Source organism: Eublepharis macularius, chromosome 1, assembly GCF_028583425.1.
Source record: "Eublepharis macularius isolate TG4126 chromosome 1, MPM_Emac_v1.0, whole genome shotgun sequence".
NCBI classification, from domain to species: Eukaryota; Metazoa; Chordata; class Lepidosauria; order Squamata; family Eublepharidae; genus Eublepharis; species Eublepharis macularius.
This window is the reverse complement of record NC_072790.1, coordinates 168,730,099-168,751,515: the sequence shown is the minus strand read 5'-3', so window position 1 is coordinate 168,751,515 and position 21,417 is coordinate 168,730,099. Positions and strand designations below refer to the sequence as shown.

General features: G+C 40.8%; 1 protein-coding gene across 1 annotated transcript in view; it reads right to left on the bottom strand.

The window, feature by feature from the left end:
* Window positions 1–8,577: 8,577 nt before the first annotated feature.
* The window catches only part of CAPN11 (calpain 11), a 51,511-nt gene continuing 38,671 nt past the window's right edge, over window positions 8,578–21,417 (bottom strand). Inside the window, exons 20-22 of the mRNA XM_054977788.1 lie at window positions 13,291–13,407; window positions 11,887–11,945; window positions 8,578–11,350 (exon numbers count right to left, since the gene is read on the bottom strand). Of these exons, the coding sequence (XP_054833763.1) occupies window positions 11,324–11,350; window positions 11,887–11,945; window positions 13,291–13,407 (203 nt within the window). The 3' untranslated portion in view covers window positions 8,578–11,323. The remainder of the gene's footprint in view (window positions 11,351–11,886; window positions 11,946–13,290; window positions 13,408–21,417) is intronic.

The following is a 21,417-nucleotide window of genomic DNA, read 5'->3' as shown; positions in this document are numbered from 1 at the left end:
CATCCAAGGAGTTCAGAAAAGGTTATATAGTTCTCATTTCTGTTTTTTAATAAAAGTATCTCGTGAAGAAGTTGAGTGGCTGTCCCAATTTTATTAATCTTATGAATTGCTTGAAGATTTGAACTCGTGGTTTAAGCATTCTACACCAATGCACTTACATAGTAGTAGCTCTCAGGTGCACCTGAGTAACAATCATCACCACTTCAGACCTGCCTTTCCCAAATGACATTCCTGTAGCCAGTTTTGTGTAGTGGTTAAGAAGACTTATCTGTTGAACCAGGTTTCATTCCCCACTCCCCTGCCTGAAGCCACCTGGGTGACCTTGGGTCAGTAACAGCTCTCTCAGCCCCACCCAGCTCACAGGGTGATTGTCATGAAGATAACAACACACTGTAAACCGCTCTGAGTGTGGCATTAAGTCCTGAAGGGCGGTATATAAATCAAGTATTGTTATCTATCATTCTTACTGAAGTGGGTTATTCCTGTGAGGTGGGGTGCAGGGATGTGTGATTCAGGTTCAGGTTTCATATTTTAATACCAAATTTTACCAACTTTGGTAAGATTAGGTATTATTGAAGCATGTTCCGTATTATTGAAGCAATTTGGTAATACTGAACTTAAGTTTACCGAAGTGCTTTGGAAAGCTTCGGAGAGCTTCAGGAGCCCCGGCAGCAAGAATTGCGGTTCCCTGCTTCGGGGCTTTCCAGGGGCCTGGGAGTGCCATTTTCGGACTGAATTTTACCAAATTTGCTGGGAACCTACTCCTAACTGTTCTCTCACGACCATCCAACTTTCATGAAGGTGCCCCTATCTACCTTGAATCTTCATTATCCCTTATGCAGTTGGAGTCATTTTTCCCCCACAATAGAAAAAATGGGGTGGCTTGGGGCACTTTCTTTGGGGAGCCATAAAATGCCCCTTGAAGTCCAGCATTCATTAATCTTGGGTCTTTACAGGACAGTCCACTGAAAATTTTATAATTTCACAAAATGCAAAGCCCCCCCCCCCAAATCCAGCACCTCTGGGGCAGGCTAACCAGCCACTTTCCATTCGTTTCTATTGTGTGTGTGTGGGGGGGGGAATGAATCCCACTGCAGAAACACATGAATCATGGCCCCCGAGGGTCCAATCTCCCTGAAATTTGGGGAGGAAGGCGGTTCTAGAGGACAGTTAGGACTAGGTCCCCTGGAAATTGGGTGAATTTTACTTGCAAAATACCACCCCAGCCCCATGTTTAGCTTCCCTAGATAGCTCTCTTGGTTAGCTCCCCTAGTTTTCCTCAGAAGGAATAATGGAGATTGGAGGTGGATAGGGGCACCTTCTTTGGGGGAGCTATCTAGGGGAGCTAAATTGCCCCCCCAAAGTCCAATCTTCATGTGACTTAGGGAGCCTTGAGAGGGCAGTCAGAAGTATGTCCTCTGAAAAATTTGAAGATTGTGTAAAATGCCTCCCCCATCCCCTTGGATAGCCCCAAATTTCCCCCATAAGAAATGGAGATTGGAGGTGGATAGGGGCACCAGGGTGGATTTGATTTAAATCAAACTGATTTAAATCACGATTTAAATCACTAGTCAGTAAGGCTTGATTTAAATCATAGTTTTCTACATAAAGACTAATTCTTGCTGGTATAACTTTAATATGCAAGTAGATGAAGATTTTTAGAACAACTTTTCATATTAGTTTTACAGTTGTATAAAATATTGATTTTAATACTATTAGAAACACATTATAGTTAATTTATTGTGAGATGAATTATCCCCAGTTTAGGTTAATCATTCATATTTGGACAACTTTTCTGTTGTACTTTATTGGAAGGAGAAAAATAATTATTACCTTAATAATAACAATTTAAATAGTTTTATTTATTTAACTGAAACAATAACATTACAGCATATGTTATTTGCTTAAACAAACATCCATGTTTGTTAACTAATTTGGCTAAACAATATATATATATTTTAAGACACTTAGACTGTCAGCCCAGCCTACACATGAAAAACTTAAATACTGTCCTCTGTAGCTCACTCGTCATCTTCTTCTTCTTTTTTGTTCATAATCTGGAAAAGAAAAACAAGCTTTCCTGCTTTTTTGGGTCCCAAACGATTTCTCAATTTAGAATGAATGAGTCCAAAGGAAGAGAATATTCTTTCAACACCTGCAGAAGAAGCTACTGCTGTTAAAAGTGAAATCATTACTTGAACAGTCTCTAAATCCAAGTGCTTAAGTGACTTCCACCAGTTCACTGGTGTGACTTTCTTTAAAATATCTTCAGCAAACATATATTTTTTGAATGGTTCCCCCTTAGCACTGAAGTTTATTATAGTTGGCATTACAGATGGATGATTGCTGGATACCCATGTCATAGCTAACTCCTCTTCCTCAGCACTTAAGTTTTGACCCTGGTACTGGATATTGACAATATTTGCCAAAAAATGAGCTGGAGACAGTGCTTGTTCCATTCGTTTTTTTAATGCTTGTAATTTAATTCTGTCCATGTGTAGTTCTGTTTTTAAGTGTTCACTCAGTTCCTTCCAAATTTCAACAGCATCAGCAATAAAACAGCTATTTTTCTGTATTTTGTTTAAAGCTTCAGAGATGGGTTTCAGGATGCTCAGCATATGTTCAACATTTCTCTTAAGCCCAATGTTGAGGATTTTGGCCGTGACAGTGCCATCTATTTTATCTCGATTTTGTTCACAAACTGCCATCAGAATAGGCCAGTTCTTGATATACTGCTCAAAACAGTCCACCACAGAGTTCCATCTAACATCTTGTGGGAGCGTTAGCTTGGTTCCACCCATCCTTTTCAGAGCTGCTGCAGCAAAATGATTGTTACGGAAGTATTTAGCAATTTCAACAACATTAGTCTTTATTTCTGGAACACTTAAGACTTTGGCTACGAGGTGCAGCAAATGAGCACTGCAACCATATGTTATTAGCTTTGTATTCCCTTCCTGCTCTTCTAAATTTCTTCTCATCTTGGATACATTTGCAGCATTGTCTGTGACCAAACTGCATACTAGACATTTGAATTTTTGTTTACATGTTATTATAGCTTTTACTGCCACTTCTTGTATCTGCTGTGTGTGCATTTCCTGACGTATCAATTGTTTATGCAAGGAAGACTTTCCCTTCTTCTGTTGTTATACAAGCACATACAACAGGATCATTGTGGACATTACTCCACCCATCAATACTTAGGTTAACAATTCTACCCTCCAGAGCTGTTGCACATTGCTCCATTTCTCTGTCATACACTTTATCCAGCAGTTTCCCGGCAACATCTGCTCTGCAGGGTGGACTGTATCCTGGTCTCAGTGACTGAACCATATTAATGAAATGTGGGTTCTCAGTCAGACGGAAAGAAGAGTTCGTTGCATAAACAAACTGGGCAATTTTTTCATCAATTAACTCTTTTTCTAATCTGCTAGTTTTTATCACAAACTTATCTATGGTGGTTCAAGGAGGGAAGGGTTTTTTCTTTCTTTTAGGTGATATACTGTGGGTGTCTGATGATGATGCAAATGAAGCACTATCCGGGATGGATAACTCTGAAACTGTAGAACAGGAGGATGGTGATCTTGAAGGTGGATAGTTTCCAGAATCCTTAATGTTGACGATGAATTCCCCTAAACAAAAAACTCAATGCTGTTATTTTATTGTTTATACAATTTCTGCTTATTGTACAGCACTGCCCCAAAAGGAATATTTGCTTTTCTTCATAACTGTACCAAATGATAGTAACATGCAGTAATAATAAGAAATATAATTTTGCTCAAACATGACAGTTCAAGGCAGTCTTTAGAAATATGATTCAATAAAAATGTTTACCAACCTGAAGATCCTGCCTGTTCAAATGTGTTTCTTTGGTCATCTTCATCACAGCACTTCTCATGATGTTGCCTCATTCGGGCCACCAGGCCTTGCATTTCTTTGTTGCAGTGTTTGCATTTTGCATGCATGCCTGCCTTACCGATAGGTAAAGGAACTTCATTAAAGTATTCCCAAACTGGGTCTCTTTTACGGCCTGCTGCCATTATAGGTTTTTTCCTCCAAGGAAAGAATGTGATAAACCTCAGGTCATGCACACAAAAGATCCAAAGACTTGTGCAGTATTGTGCTCAAAAAGTTTCACTTTCATTTTGTACTGCTTGCCCCTCCCTCCTCACATTTAGTTTCTTCTTGTGCAGATCTATTCCACTCCAAACAATCAGAAAAATATTGTTTCTATTCACTGAACTTCTTGAAACTTAGCACTGGAGGGGTTGATTCTGTCTTCATAGGTTTGTAGAACAATAGGATTAAGGTCTTTTCCTCAACTCTGTTCATATTATAACATTTTTGCTGTGAAGAAGAGGCATGTGATCTCTGCTGAGCTGACACAAATTCAGTTTTGAGAATTGCAAAACATAAGAACATAAGAACATAAGCAAAGCCATGTTGGATCAGGCCAGTGGCCCATCCAGTCCAACATTCTGTCACACACAGTGGCTAGAAATCCAGTGCCATCTAAAGGACTGTCAGTGAGGCCAGGACACCAGAAGCCCTCCCACTGCCTTCCTTCCAGCACCAAGACAACAGAGCACCACCTCCCCACAAAGAGAATACCATCTATCTCCTGTGGCTAATAGCCACTGATGGACCTCTGCTCCATACATTCGTCCAGTCCCCTCTTGAAGCTGGCAATGCTTGTAGCTGCCACCACCTCCTGTGGCAACGAATTCCATGTGTTTATCACCCTTTGTGTAAAGTAGTATTTTCTTCTATCTGTTCTAACCCGACTGCTCAATAAACCAAGCATCTGTGATAGTATCTTGTAGGCAGAGAAACTGCCCAATAATCTTACAAAAACCTCTGGAAGAGCATGACATTGTGAATGGATTAATGGAATTTATTTACCAAAAAAATTAAACATATACAGCCTTATTCTACATAATTAAAAACTAATCTTTATTTCATGATGGAAAAACCTTTGGATGGTAATATATTTTCCTCAAAAAGCATTTTATTTAAAAAAATCCAATTTAAATTTTAAAAAATCTGATTTAAATAAAAAAAAATCTGATTTAAATAAAAAAATCTGATTTTTTTTATTTTTTTAAAAAAATCATTTTTATCCACCCTGAGGGGCACCTTCTTTGGGACGCTATAACATGGTCTTCTAAAATCCAGTCTTCATGAAAGCTGGGTGGTTTTGAGAGAACAGTTAGGAGTAGGTCCCCACAAATGTATTATTCAGTAAAAAATGTCCCCCAGGGCCTCTGGATATTTGGGGATGACATTTCCCATTGGAAACAATGGCTGAAGATTACAGAATAATACCAAAGCAGTTTTGGAAATTCGAAGCCAAAGTGGGAAACTGATTCAGGATTTGGGCTTGCCTCAATTTTTCCCTTGCTTCAGTAATGCCAAAGCAGGAAACCCGAATCTTTTCCCTGTGCACACCCTAGTGTGATATACACAAACAGCATCATGTGCCAAGCTGTTCAAGTGAAGCACCTTGCCACAAGAGCTGCAGCAATTTCCCCTCAGAATCTGTGGGGAACTCCTTAACACAACTTGCTTTCCTCATCAGTCACTGCATGGGATTGTTAAAAGTATATTATGTGAGAAACCAGCTACATAATAGGATTCAGCCAGACACAGACATACTCATGCTTTGAGCAGCACCAAGCCTCCACCTTCATTGGTATGCATTTCCTGGAAGCCTTTCATATCCAGCTGTGCTCCACTGGTTGATGAAATAACTCTGGAAAGAACTCCCTCAAAGTCTAAGTAAGGGCAAGGGCCTTGTGTGGTCCACTCTCACAGCCAGCAGGCTGGAACTGCTGCTCCGTTGCTCTTGTTAATCCTGTGGTTTCTGAGAAAATTCTTGATCTTCCCAGACACTGTAGAACCCAAGAGAGGCAACAGCCAGGTGGAAAAGAACATCATCTCCCCTTTTTGGAATGTTGGCACAGGGCTTCTCGGTTGGACCCAACAAGTGGGATCCGCACTCAGTGCCAAAGGACTGCTGAAAGTCTTGCCTGATGCTCTGCCTATGGCCTATCTTAAATTATATCAAGTGCTAGCATTTCCTCAATTAAAACAAATGCTTTGAACAAGCATTAACAGCTGTACTTCTTAACATCAAGGGCAAAAGGCGCATATTAAATATTAAAATCACATTTGTGGACTATACCCTTCCTTCAGTTCCTGCTATGTAGATAAATCCTTCCCTGCTGATGTCATGACCTGAAGCCCCCACTTTTGAGGTGGCCAAATCCACTGCATTTTATCCTTGGGTTGTGCGCAGACAACCACCTGTCAGGAACAGGGAGATGACACTGAAGAAATTGTACATGGTCCACATTTATTTTCTGTGCTGCGTCATGGTCTCTCATAACAGAAAAGATGACATTACTCCATCCAAATGTGAGTGGTATTACTGAAACAAGACATGTCTGCTTTTATATGACCATTACAAATGCCTGTACTTGGTGGGTGACTCAATCCATCCCAACCAGACCAATTTTGGAACTATATGTAACTTCTTGAGGGGGGGGGGGAAATCCCATATATGGAAGGATGAGTGCTTATCTTACACCATAGATATTTTAAGAAGCAGAAAGTGACACACTTTCCCTGTAGCAAATACCCCCTTCCCCCTTCAAAAAAAGTCTCTCATAGGAATGAAATTGGCTAGAGCAGAAGCCATTTGGAATGTGACCTGGTCAGATTTATAATTTGACATTGTACAGAACTAAAAGATGTGACTGCAATCTGGAAAACATTTCCAGCTCCTAGAAATGAATGCTTCTTACTCTCCCTCCATTTGTGAGAGTACCATGCTAGTTATATAGAACCATCCTAATTATGCTAAGGAAGATTGTTTCTATTGCTCTACAGAAATAACCATCTAAAGCTAGTCTTTGTTAATTGGGGGTGTAGTAAATGGACAATGAGCTGGGTTCAAATCCCACTCAGCCATGAAACTCACTTGCTGACCTTGGGACAGTCACCTTCTCTCAGCCTGAATTCAGAGTTCCTGTGAGGACAAAAGGAGGAAATAACCCTGATCTCCTTAAAGGGAAGATGGTAGAAAAATGCAGTAGGATTGATGGAATAAGGCAGGAGTCCCTGACAATGTCTTGCACCTTTCCTGGTGAATACCAAGTGATTTTAGAAAGCAGGTGGGGCCCAGCAGGGCTTTTGATCGGCTATTAGGGATCTAATCAGCTGGTAGATTAAAATAATGTTTTAGTGATAGTTGCCACCAGTGCTGGTTTTATTCTCTCTCATTCCTCCTTCCCAGTGTATTTTTCAAATTACCTTCTTCCCCCAGCACTCAGGCTTCCTCTGTCTGTAGCTCCGCTTTCTGGGGCAGCCACTGTGTGCTGCACTGACACCCATGTTGGAATTCAAAAAGTGCTGCAGGCTCCAAAAAGGTGGGGGACCCCTAGAATAAGGCATCAATGGAACTCTAATAGTTTTATGTAAAGCAAACACAAAGAGCTCAGTCTTCTCAAGCAAAGGTGCTTTGCATCAGCTTCCCCCCCCCCAATATAAAGCAGACAGTGGTGTGCCTTCACCTTTTACTCAGAATTAAGGCATAACATACTTTTGTGGGACACTGCTGTGCCTATTCCTTTCAGCCCAGGCCAGTAGAATACTGTGACAGGGAGCACTTCCAAACATTTTAAGACACAAGAGGAAAGACTGTAAGAGTCCTTTGGCCACCTTTTATTAGGCTCCCTGCTTCTCCTCAAGATGTTCTTAGGGGCTGGAAGGATGCCTGAGTGGGCTGAGATCAGCAAGAGGAGGAGGGAGATGATGCTCGATCTGGCAGCGGCTTCCATGCCTTTCTGAGCCAGCCCCCTCTTCACTAGTTCCAATACAGTCTTCTTCCAGACTCGGAGCCAGCAGGACAGCTCTGCTGGAATTTAGTCCATTGGCACTTTAGGGATGACAGCATCAGTGCCAGACAGCAGGAAAGATGGCAGCTCATACTCAGGGAGCAAAGAGCAATGCTGCCACCTACTGTTATGTAGTTTAAAAGCAAATCCCGTTTGCATTTTATTTAAATATTACAGTTTGACTTCATGTGGCCAAATTCACAACTAGTCACTGATCATGGAAAAGTATAAATTGGACTTAAAATTATATTTTATGCTTGCTTCATAGCGGGAAACTAATACCTATCAACAACAAACATTAAAAACCTATCTGCTTATTTTACCACTATTGGGCTGCATGTTTAGATGGAGAGCAGAACCTGGTTTTCTGCATCCTTCTGGGTGACGGACGCTCCAGGAAACCAGCAAACCCTCCGCTCCCCCTGACCAGTACCTCTGAGCCCAACGATACATGTTGATCTTTCACAGCTTAAGAACTCAAGGGAGAGCTGCAAATTTTCCATAAGCAGTCAAAACCCTTTCAGGTTACAGATGCACAGAATACTTTTACAATGGTATGAAGTTATTAGCACAGTAGATTTTTAGAAAATGAATAATATACCTGAAAGCAGAATAAATAAGCCTACTAAGGTGCCACCACAGTGACATTAACTCTGTAAGCTGACACACTCACTGCACCAGAGTAGATACAGCTCTATTTATTATTTCACATATGTTGCATGTTGGCTAAAGAGGCAGCTCTGCTATTTGAGCTGGAGTGGTTATCAATACAGACAGAAGTCCTAAGGCAGTGGGAAGGTGCAAGTCCCTGCTGCAAAGCACCACCAAGGCCGTTGCCAATGTGAATGAGGGGTTTGGTGGCTGAAACTGGGCAGGAAGACACACCTGACAAAAGCATTGGGGTTCAGGGAAAAAAATTGACTATGTGATGGAATGTCCTTCTAGAAGAGAATGACAGGCAAAAAAAGAGCAAACAGTTTTCTGCATGCTGATCTGTTATGGTGACTTCTAGTATCTGCTGCCCAGAAAAGCCCCTTTCCACCCCAATCTGCGTAATGTAACACATCCTCCAGTGCTACAATTTGGCTTTTAAAATGGGGACTAGGTATTATTTTGGCAATTCTGAACCCACCCACCCCACCACACACACACACAATTAAAAACTTGCGTAAGTTTTTTTATTCTGAGAGAGCTGGGACAGTGTTCAGAAAACAAGGCTGCAGCACAGCAGACAATCAGATCTTGCAGCCATAGAGGATGCAGCCACCTCTGCATCCTGCTGTTAGATCTACTACTCCCACTTAAATCTTACATCCATATTTTTCCCAATAGCTGGTTTAGTATTTTAATAATATCATTACCACTAATTGTATGACTCCTCTATAAAACACTTTATTTTATGTATAATTTGTATGCACTGTGTACTGCTGATTTTTGGTAATGTTTAACTGACTGTGGATCATAATAAACTATGGATGGGATACACAGCCAACCGAATGCATGTCCATCCTGATCACTACTGTCAGGCATTCCCACTAAGAGCAAAGGGACAGTTATACTTTATGCCTTGCTGAATGGTGGCTCCCCACTCACCTGCCAACGACATTTATGGATGGAGATTCTTATCTACAGAAGAGCAACATTAACCTAGAAGGAAGCAACAACCTTAAGAACATTCTTCTGGAAAAAAATATTTTTGTTGTGCACCTGGCAAGGTGGGAGGTTTGATAGGTATCTGCAATAGCTGCTAAACTGTGAACTCTAGCAAAGATCCTGTTAAACTCATGCAGTAGGAGGAGTGCAGGATAAGATGCTCTGTAACAGCTTAGCATTAAGAGGACACCTGAGTGGAACTCATTCCATCATTTATGTGTGTTATTCCATTCAAAAACCCCTGGAAAAGACTGATATATCCTGATCTGCCACAGAAAGGCCTATTAGAGCTAACAAGGCATCTCAGAGATCTTCCCTGTAGGCAATGATCAGCTTCAACCATGAAAACCACATTCAGGAAAAGAAATAGGAAGTGGTCACAGATGGGTAGGAGCGGCAACAACTGGACTGAGATAACCTCGTCTGGATAGGCAATGACGCTATGGTTACAGCCCTAAGAACACTTTCCTGGGAGTAAGTCCCACCAAACAAAATGGGACTGACTTCTGAGTACACCTGCTTAGGATTGCTCCTTATGAGTAGTTCATACAGTTACTGAGACACATTTGGGCAGACTGCAAGCTCCCATTTGAAGGCTTTCACAGCTGTTTCCTTCTATTCTCACCAACCGATTGTGGGGGTAAACATGAAAAAGAAACTGAGCAGCTTAGGAACAAGCAGGCACGCCCCTAGTAGCATTTTCCTGCTGGCCCTAGTAGCATTTTCCTGCTAACTTTGCTTCCTTGCACAATTTCAAAAAGCTAAATTACTGTTATGAGTATATGGCACTAACGGCAGGACTCCCAAGTATCTGGGAAGAAATAGGAAGTTACCCACCGCCTTCTCTTTCCCCCTCTTAACATGGCCACCAGTGCTGAAACTTTCTCCCTACCTCTTGACGATTTTTTTTTTGGTTGCCTTGCCAGAGCAACTTACATAATTGGGCTTGACCTAAGAAGAAAGCAGAGACACTTTGAACCAAAGCAACCAATTCTTGACATAGTGCTCACTAGCATGACCTAACTGATCTTGGGGGGCCTTGACTTCCAAGCAGGTGACTTGGAAGAGGCAGAGACGACCGTAGGTGTTTCATGCAAAGATAAAATGGGGACAGTACTGGCTATTGAGCCCTTTTTATGCCTTGGGTACCTGGTAAATATGTGACCTCCATCTTTTTGGCTGCTCTATCACTTGATAATGCACACCAAGAGTTAAATTAAAAGTTAAACCCTTAATCTGCCACTGAGTTAACTTACTAGAAAAAAAGCAAAGCAGAGCTTGTGGTAATGCTCAGAGAGAGCAAGTGAGGTTTTTCTTGCAGGATCCAGATCAGTAGCAGTGGCCAGAGAGGAGGGAGAGAAAGCAACACAGCCCCACACCCTCTGCTTTGAAGGTAGGTGCCCTCCTGACAAGTGCAACTACACTAAAGCCTACATGCAGTGACCCCAGCATGCATCTGTGCCCCCTCTCACACCTCTGTCCCAGCTCTCTTGAGCACTGGCACATGCCATGCTCCAGCAGGAAACAGCTGCCCCTCAGCCCTACTAACTAAAGAAACTGGATAGGTTTCTGAACAGGTGATGTGGGGCGAACTTAATCCTGGGGTACCGATATGTTTGCCATCACAAGGAAAGGAAGCACATTCTGGGCTCTGCATAGGTGGGTGAGAAGAGAGGGGCAGGGCGATGAGTCATTCTGTGTGTCAGCCTGACATGAGAGAGGCACTTGGGGCAGCCTAGTCCAATGGGATCTTCTCAGACAGTTCCGTCTTTGCTTTAGCCGCACATTGTGAACATCAGCCACTGTAAACAAAAGAGGGTGAGACAGTAAACGACTTGCAGAGGATCCAAAGGCAGCAGAGAACCCACATACCCTCAATGTGATCCGGGAGCAATGTGGCAATTTGTGGTCAACTTCACGAGGTTCTGCCACAGTGGTCAGTTTTCCAGCCCGATAACAATCTGTCAGTGACTGGAAAGGATTTTTTTTCACTTGTTGAAAGCACATCCCACCCTACTTTTATTTCTTAAAAACTGATTTTGCATGCCTATCACTTTTTCCTCCTCTTTTAAAACTAATTTTAGAATGTCAGTTTAAAAAAATAAAATTGTCAGTTGCCAAAAGGTTTATAGGACCAGTGAGTCATCAGCGAGAGACCACTCTGCCCCGTCCTTTGGGCTCCACTGGCTTTTGTATCCATGCATATTGAAACTTTCCCAAGAGATCTACTGCCCCTTCGATGGTTTCCTCAAGTTTTTCTTGAGGAAAGTAGGCTGATCCCCTTTTCTCACACCTGCTGTCTTCAAATCAAACCAGAATCATGCCTTAACTTTCTTACCTCACCAAGATTCATCTCAGCAATCCCAGTACCTTCAGGATCCATACTTTGGAAGAATCCTGCAGAGTTTCAAGGAAAAAAACACAAAAATTGTAATGGCAGGCTAAATTAAGAGCAATATTTCCAGTTAAGGTTCCCAATTAAGACAGTGACCTTCACGCAATTCTTCTTTGGAGCATATGATTCAGTTTGCAGTCTGCTGACCATGGTGAATTTTTGACATGAGATAAGGGTGGACATAAGTTATAAACTAGAAAAGGCGTGCATCACAGCACTTAAGAATGGCAGGAGACCAGGGAGGTCTCTAAAGGGAGACCCTTCAAAACCTGGGGCACCTCCTCTCTTGAATATCGCTCCTATTCTGTAGCCATTCCACTAGCTACTCATCAGTTACTGGGCTCAATTCAAAGTTTTTGACTACCACGTAAAAAGTCGTTCACGGCCTTGTCCCCTCGTATTTGCAGAACCGCTTCTCCCCCTATCCTTACCATGGCAGCTTTGCTCAGCTGAACAGGGCCTTCTGCAGATACCACCCTGCAGTTTGGCAATATTTACAGGTGACTGAACATGAGTTTTCTCTGTGATAACCCCTACCTTATGGACTGGCCTGCCTGAGGAGTTCAGGAAAGCTCCTACTCTACTGGTTTTCCGCAAACTATACAAAACTGAATTATTCAGGAGGGCTTTTTTACTCAGATAACTGTGCTGTGCTATAAGAAATGGCTCAGAGAGATGCCTTGGTAAAGGGACAGGGACTGCAGAATATTCTACTGGGTACTGTCTGTTGATGTAGATATGTTCCTACTACAGAGTTTCCACATTGTTAAAGATGTCATGTCTAATGAATTATTCTTTTTCTTTTTAATTTCAACTCATACCCTACTGTATTTGTTCAGTGAACGTCTTAGCAGTTGATCTTATTGACTTGCACTGTGTAATCCACTTTGGGTCTCAGTAAGAAATATGGACAATAAATTAATTGTAAAAAGCTAAGAACAATTATCTTCGTCATCAAGACAAACTCTGTTCCTTCATCATCACATCTCAAAAGCTGAACAGAGTCTAACACCATCTTTGTCAGGATACTTTTAACACAGTCTGAAAATGCACCAATTAGAAGATGCTCTCCCCTCTCACAACCCAAGCCCATGACAGCATCACTAGAGGAAGGTGTTAGTTTTCAGATGAACTCAGAAGGCAGATATGTCCATGCAATAACCCTGCTTCCTTTTGCTTTAGGGCTAGTTCACCCATACAGCGGAATCAGTAGTTATCCTGACCATCTTATCTCTCTCTCTTGTAAGAGAAGGACAGGGATGTGCAAGCCTGCCTGAAGGCATCTTGTTAAGGCCTGCGAGATTCACCAAAGGCTACCTCTTCAGGACAAGCCATAGCAACACTTACTGAACATCGTCTCCAACTTGACTAAACAGCAGACAAAATTATCGAAGTCCACACCCAGTGACTCATCAGCATAACGTGCCACCACCACCTGGTGCAGCTTGTTATCCAGTTTGAAGCCTGAAAAAGAAAGAAATAAAAAACATGGGTGGACAGCCTGCTCCAAAAGCTAGAATGCAGAAGTAGGAGTCCTGAGAGCCACTACACAGCCCACTGTACTCTGAAGAGAGGAATCAGAAACTCAGCTTGGGGGTGCCTGAGAAACAGGGTAATGGACCATCAAATGCTAGATGTCTGGCAACAGCCTAATCCCAATGCTAAACCAAAAAGAGGCTCCCATGGGGAAAAAAACTACCAAAAACCTGGGTATCAACCTTCCGGGGAATATCATCAACTGATACAGTCAATTCATGTATATATAATATACATTCAGATCAGTGCATAGAAAAGTGCAACAATAATCATAAATAGTACAATAAGTAATCCAATAAATAGTCTCCAATAAATACAATCTTAATCACGTAACAGAATCACGACATCCAAGATCCTATAAACAGTCCCACCTACAGTGGCATCAAACAATTAAATTCGCTGCTTGTGCTTTATCTTCTTCAGGTTGACAAGAAATTACCGATGGCAGAGTCACGCTGGGCACCAGGCAAGTAATCAAGCTCGTATACTTATTTAGACAATGTCTTCTTTATTGCAGGTAACTCAATCCCGGGGGACGCTGCCGATGCAAGCTCCCCCCAAGTCAACAAGAAATTACCGATGGCAGGGTCATGAGGGGCACCAGGTAAGTAATCAAGCTTGTGTGCTTATTTAGATAATGTCGTTTTCTTTTTTGCAGGTAACTCGAGCCTGGGGGACGCCGCTGGTGCAAGCTCCGCCCAACAGACTGCTAGCTCCCCATCTGTTTTGCCATGCTTTCTCTTTTTTTTTTTTATAAATTTTTTTTATTGGATTAGATGTCATTAAATTGTACATTACAATCAGTTTCCTTTAATTTTTCCAATTCTAACCCCCTCCCTTTCCCCCCCTTTTGTTGACTTCCAACAGTTTTCCAACCCCTTGTCCCTTTTTCCTTACTCATTTTAAATTTATTCTATCTGTCAAACGTAAACTTTCACTTTCTTCTAAGCTTATCTATATAACACAATGCTCCTTCTGTCTTCCTACTTACTTTAACAACTAAATAATACATAACTAAATAATACATTCTTGGCATATTTTCTTTTGATAATAATCATTTAGCTAATTTTGGTACTCTATACTCTATCTTATAATCTCATCTTCAATATGGGACAAACAATTTATCCCTCATTTAGCATAATTTTAGATACTTCTATAAACAGTACATTCAATATAAGTCAACCAATTTAACTTATACTCTATATATTTCTTTTTCTACATATCTTCATACTGTTTTAATTATATAATTGTATTATTCTTTCATTATGCAACTATCCACCAAAAATAGTCAACCAATTTGACCCATATATACCTCCAAACCAATTCAATCAATTTAATACATGATCTATACATTAATATATATTTTCCCACCTTACTTAAATTCCTTCATTGCAATTATAAAATTATCTCCATTATACAATTATTGCCAGAAATGAAATTAATTAGTTTCTATCCTTATAATTAGTTAATTTCTATCATTATAATTCTTGTAATAACACCTATAATACTTAATGCTATATATAATAGTCTAATAAAATAGTTGCTTAGAAATTCTCATTTACCTCTCCACCCCCCGGTAAAGTCACCTCCCTCTACTTTTATTGTATTTCAGTAATTTTCAAACTGCCACAGTTCTCCTCTCACCTCCCATTTCTTCACTAAATATTGTTTCAGCTTCTCCCAATCCGTGTTGAACTGTCCTGGATCAAGGTCTCTCAGTTTCCTTGTCATTTTGTCCATTTCCGCCATGTACAGCAATTTATATATCCAGTCCTCAATAGTTGGCACTTCTTGCACTTTCCACTTTTGCGCGTACAAAAGTCTAGCCGCTGCTGTCATGTAAAATAGCAATGTCCTATATTGTGCTGGAATATCCTCCATTCCCAAGTTCAGTAGCAGGAGTTCTGGGTTCTTATTAATTTGAAATTGTAAAATCTCGCTTATTACTCTTATTATTTCCCCCCAGTACTGCCTAGCTACCTCACAAGTCCACCACATATGATACAAAGATCCCTCATGCTTTTTACATTTCCAGCATTTATTAGACGTGTTCAAATTCCCTAGCACAATTTTCTTTGGTGTCATATACCAACGATAAATCATTTTGTAGACATTCTCTTTAATATTGGTGCATGTCGTGATCTTCACTGTATTCTTCCACAAGTATTCCCACGCCTCCATTGTTATTTCCTTATTAAAGTTTATAGCCCACTTCACCATTTGCACTTTAACTGTTTCATCTTCAGTATACCATTTCAGCAGCACTTTATATACCTTAGAGATTTCCTTTTTATCCTCTTGTAAAAGTGCCTGTTCTAATTCCGAATTCTCCATTCTTATCCCTCCACACAGTCCGAATTATAAAGATCTCTGATCTGTCTGTACTGAAACCAATCGTAACTTGGAGACAACTCGTCCTGCGTCTTTATTTGGGGTTTAGAAAATTCCATTCGGGTTATCTCCTTGTATGTTAAACACTGTTGTTCATTATCGACAGTTCTCGGATCTATTACTTCATATGGAACCACCCATGAGGGGATTCCATCTTGTAGGTAATTTCTGTACTTCTTCCAAGTTGTGAATAGGCTTCTCCGAATATAATGATGTAAGAACATAGAGTCCGCTTTCACTTTATCATACCATAAATATGCATGCCATCCGAATATTTTTTTATATCCTTCTAAGGCCAGTAATTTCCGGTTTTTCAGCATCATCCAGTCTTTCAAACACACTAAACAAATTGCGTCATAATAAAGTCTTAGGCTGGGCAGTTGCATTCCGCCTCTTTCTTTTGCATCTTGTAACACTTTCATTTTCACTCGAGGCTTTTTGCCTGCCCAAACAAAATCTGATATTTTCCTCTGCCATTTTTCAAACTGCTTAGAGTCTCGGATAATTGGTATTGTCTGTAACAGAAACATCACTCTTGGCAACACATTCATCTTAATTACTGCAATTCTTCCCAACCATGACAAGTTCAGTCTGTTCCATTTAATCAAGTCTTGCTCTATCTGAGTCCACAGTTTCTCATAGTTGTTTTTAAATAAATCTATATTCTTTGCAGTCAGTTCAATTCCCAGATATTTCACCTTACTTGTTACTTCGCAGTCTGTTATTTCCATTAATAGTTGTTGTTTTTGTTTAGTCATATTTTTACATAATATCTTTGACTTCTTTTTGTTTACGTAAAATCCTGCCAAATCTCCAAACTCCTTAATCTTCTCTATTACTTTTGGCATATTCTCCATTGGATCTTCCACAATTAGCATTATATCGTCCGCAAATGCTCTGGCCTTATAGGAAAAGTCCTTTATTTTTATTCCACGGATTGCATTGTCTTCTCGTATCTGTATCATCAGTATTTCCAAAACCAAAATAAACAACAGTGGAGACAACGGGCAACCTTGTCTTGTTCCTTTACCTATAGTCAATTTCTTGCTCACCTCGTCATTCACCACAATTGCTGCACTCTGGTCTCTGTAAATTTCCTTTACTGCTCTTATGAATCTTTCTCCCATTTGTAGCTTTTCCATGGTGGCAAACATAAAGTCCCAGTTCAAATTGTCAAACGCTTTTTCAGCGTCCACAAAGAAGAAACCAACCTCCTTATCACAACATTTGTCATAGTATTCAATAGCATTTATAACTGTCCTTAAATTGTCTTTGATTTGTCTATTTGGCAAAAAACCAGCTTGCTCCTCCTCAATAACTTCAGAAAGCCATCCCTTCACTCTTTCCGCCAGTATCTTCGCAAAAATTTTATAATCATTATTAAGTAACGATATAGGTCTATAGTTTTTCACGTTAGTCAGATCTTGCCCCTCTTTGGGGATCAGTGATATATTAGCTTCACTCCAAGTGTCTGGGATCCGTTGATCCTTTAAAACACCATTAATCACATCTTTTAGGAATGGTGCCAGTTCATTAGCCATTACCTTATAAAATTTGGCTGTAAGTCCATCCGGTCCTGGCGCCTTTCCCAAGTTTGTTGACTGTATTGCCTTTCTTATTTCTTCCTCCGTTACTTCATTGTTCAATTTGTCTCTCCAAGCTTCCGAAATTACTGGGAGCTTCATTTTCTCCAAGTATGTCGCTATTGAGTCTTTATTCACCTCTTTTTTATTATACAATTTGGCATAAAATTTATAAAAGGCTCTGCTAATAGCTGTCTGTTCCAGGTACACTTTATTGTCCTCACAGATTTTATTTATTATTTTCTTCTCCTTTCTCTTCTTCAATTGCCATGCCAAATATTTCCCAGGTTTATTTGCGCCTTCGAACGCCTTTTGATTCATTCTCTTAAGATTCCATTCCAATTCTTTATTATTCATTGCTGTCAGCTGTTCTTGAAGAATTTTAATGTCCTGGTAGATTTTCTTTTTCCCTGGTCTTTTCTTTAACTGTATTTCTTTGGCTTTTATTTTCTCCGTGATCTCCTGTCTCTTCTCCTCTTTTTTTTTCCTGGCTCTTCCATTTAAGTCCATCAATATGCCCCTAATTACTGCCTTGTAGGTGTCCCATACCTTGTTGGTTGGTACTTCTCTATTCATGTTATATTGTATGAAAAACTTTGTTTCTCTTCTCAACACCTCCATTTTTTCTCCCTCTTGCAGCAAATCCTCATTTAATCTCCATCCTTTCCTTTTACTCCTTTTCCCCAACTTCCACATAATTGGATTATGATCTGAGCCTACCATAGGCATTATTTCCACATCCTTAGTCCAAAGCGCTAAGTCTTTTGAGGCCCAGATCATATCGATTCTTGATAGCATAGAGTGTCTCGCGGAGAAAAACGTATATTGTCTGCATTTGGGATTTTGTCTTCTCCATACATCTTCTAAAGTTTCCTGTTGCATCAATACAAAAAACGTCTTTGGTAATAATCCTCTTTTCTTTTGTGCAGTTGCTGACTTTTTATCTAGTTCCAAGTTTGTCACTCCATTGAAGTCTCCTGCAAGAATTATCTGGTCATAAGAAAGTTCATCTAATTGCTTCCTCAAGTCCTCAAAGAAGCTTTCTTTTGCTCCGTTAGGTGCATAGATTCCAATCACCAATACTCTCTTTAAATTCCATATACATTCCACTGCTATAAATCTGGCTTCCGCATCTCTCATCACTAACTTTGGCTGTAGCTCCTCTTTTATATACAATACCACTCCCCTTTTTTTCTTATTAGAGGCCGCTACAAAATCACTGCCCAATTTATTCAATTTTAGATACTTTGCATCCTGTTTTCTAATATGAGTCTCTTGCAAACATACAATATCACATTTTTGTTTTAATAGCCAGTGGAAAATACTTTTTCTCTTATTCGGTGAATTAAGTCCATTTACATTCCAAGATAAAACTTTGCACTCCATATTCATAATCTTGTTGCTGGTAAGTCCTTTTCATTGTCCCTTATAAACTGCTCCATCTCTGATTCAGATCTAATGCGCTTTTTCGCTCCTCCAAATTCAAGGGACACTCCTTCTGGTAGTTCCCATCTGTACCTTATTTTCATGTCCTTCAGAATCTGAATTAGAACTTTATATTTTTTTCGATCTAACAACACTGATCTGGGTAATTCCTTCATGATAATAATCGTCTTGCCATCAATCTCCAATGGATCTTGAAACTGTTTAGTCACAATCTTCTCTTTTATATTTCTGGTCGTGAATTGCACAATCACATCTCTTGGTAGTTTCCTCTGGGTCGCGATTCTTGAATTTACAAGATATACCACATCTAGGATAGCCACAACTTCCTCCTCCTCCTTCCCCAGGTATTCAGCTAACACCTCAGTGATCTGTTCTTGAGCTGTCTTTCCTTCCACTTCCGGCAAGCCGCGAAACCTCAGCTGCTTCTCCATATGTTTACTTTCCGCAACCGCCATTCTCCCCCTCATCACCCTCATCTCTGTTCGTTGCGTATCTGCTAAGTTCTCCACCGCGCTTTCCACTACCTTGACTCTTTGCTGTGTTCCCTGCAGGTCATTTTGCATTGTTTCCATACCTTTCTTCACTTCTGCCAGCTCATTTTTCACTGTCTCTTTAACCTCTTTAACCTCTTTCACCAACTCCGGTTTCATGTCCTTGAGCTCTTTAATCACTTCTAAAAGTTTTTTATCCAAATTCTCTATCGCCGATTGCCACTCTTTTTTCGACATCGTGGGGCTTGCTTTGGCTCGCTCCCACGAGTCCGCTCTCTTCCTTAGCTCCGTGGCGTTTAATTTAATGTCCTTTTAGTTTAAATGTCCCGGTCTTTCCAAAAAAAACTTTTAAAGAGTCCAAAATGTCGGGCGTCTTTTCTCTATGGTTCCTCTATGATTTTTGTAATCCAATATGGCTTACTTCCTCTTTCGCTGAAGCTGCGGCTCTTCCCCTTTCAAAAATGGCGATTCCCTACTTCCTGCCCTCCGGCAAGGGCCGCCTCTTTCCAGCAACTCTATTGTTGTATTGCACTGATTAATCAGATTTTCCCAGAGGATGTAACAGCCTTATTCCATCATTGTCTGACAACCAGTTACTTCCAATGGGACAACGAATTCTATGAACAGATGGATGGGGTGGCCATGGGGAGCCCACTCAGCCCAGTTATAGCAAACTTCTACATGGAACATTTTGAAAAAACAGCTCTAGAATCAGCACCCCACAAACCCAGTGTATGGTTCCGGTTTGTGGATGATACATTCATCATTTGGAGCCATGGGGAGGAAGAATTGATGGAGTTTTTGAATCATCTCAACAACATCCACCTGAACATACAATTCACAATGGAGAAAGAAAGTGAGGGAAAACTCTCATTCCTGGATACCTTGGTCATCCGCAAAGCAAACTTTCAGTTAGGTCACAAGGTCTACAGGAAACCAACTCACACTGATCGGTACTTACACAAAAACTCCAATCACCACCCCCGACAGAAAAGAGGCATAACGAAAACATTAGTGGATCGTGCAAGACGGATATGTGAGCCGCGCTTTCTCAATGAGGAAATTAATCATCTAAACCACGCACTTCAGGCAAATGGCTACTCCAGAAATGAAATCCGAAGAGCAATCAAACCCAGGATGAATCAAACAACCAAGGAAAAACAGTCACCTACAGGAAAAGTGTTTTTGCCATATATCAAAGGAATTACTGATCAGATGGGAAAGCTTATGAAAAAGCATAACCTTCAAGCAGTATTCAGACCCACCCGAAAAATACAACAGATGCTACGATCAGCAAAAGACAGCAGAGACCCCCTCACCTCTGCAGGAGTATACCGTATACCCTGCAGCTGTGGACAAGTTTACATCGGGACCACAAAGCGTAGCATCCAGACAAGAATAAAAGAACATGAAAGACACTGCAGACTTGGACAGCCTGAAAAATCAGCAGTGGCTGAACATAGCCTAACTCAAACAGGGCACAGTATCTTATTCCAGGACACCAAAATACTGGACAACACTTCCAACTACTTTGTCAGACTGCACAGGGAAGCCATTGAAATTCACAAGCATAAGCAAAACTTCAACAGGAAAGAAGAAACCTTAAGAATGAACAGAGCATGGGCTCCAGTTCTGAAAAACACCAGGCCAACAAAACACTCCACACCCGACAATAGCCCTGCAGAGAAGATTAGCACATCAAGCACCAATCCATATGCAAAAGAACCTCCTCAGGATACAATGAAGCCTCCCGCCATTAGCATTCCACACCCTGGGAAACTCTTACAGAATGACTCAGCTCAACCCCACCCCTCCTGAGTAGATACAAATGACCTACATCTTTTCCACACTGTGACACTGAGAGATCTCTGTCTTTTGGTGCTACACCTCTGAAGATGCCAGCCACAGCTGCTGGCGAAACGTCAGGAACTACAATGCCAAGACCACGGCAATACAGCCCGGAAAACCCCCAACAACCAACTCTATTGTTGTTACGTACTTCCTGTTTCCCGACTTCCCACAGCAGT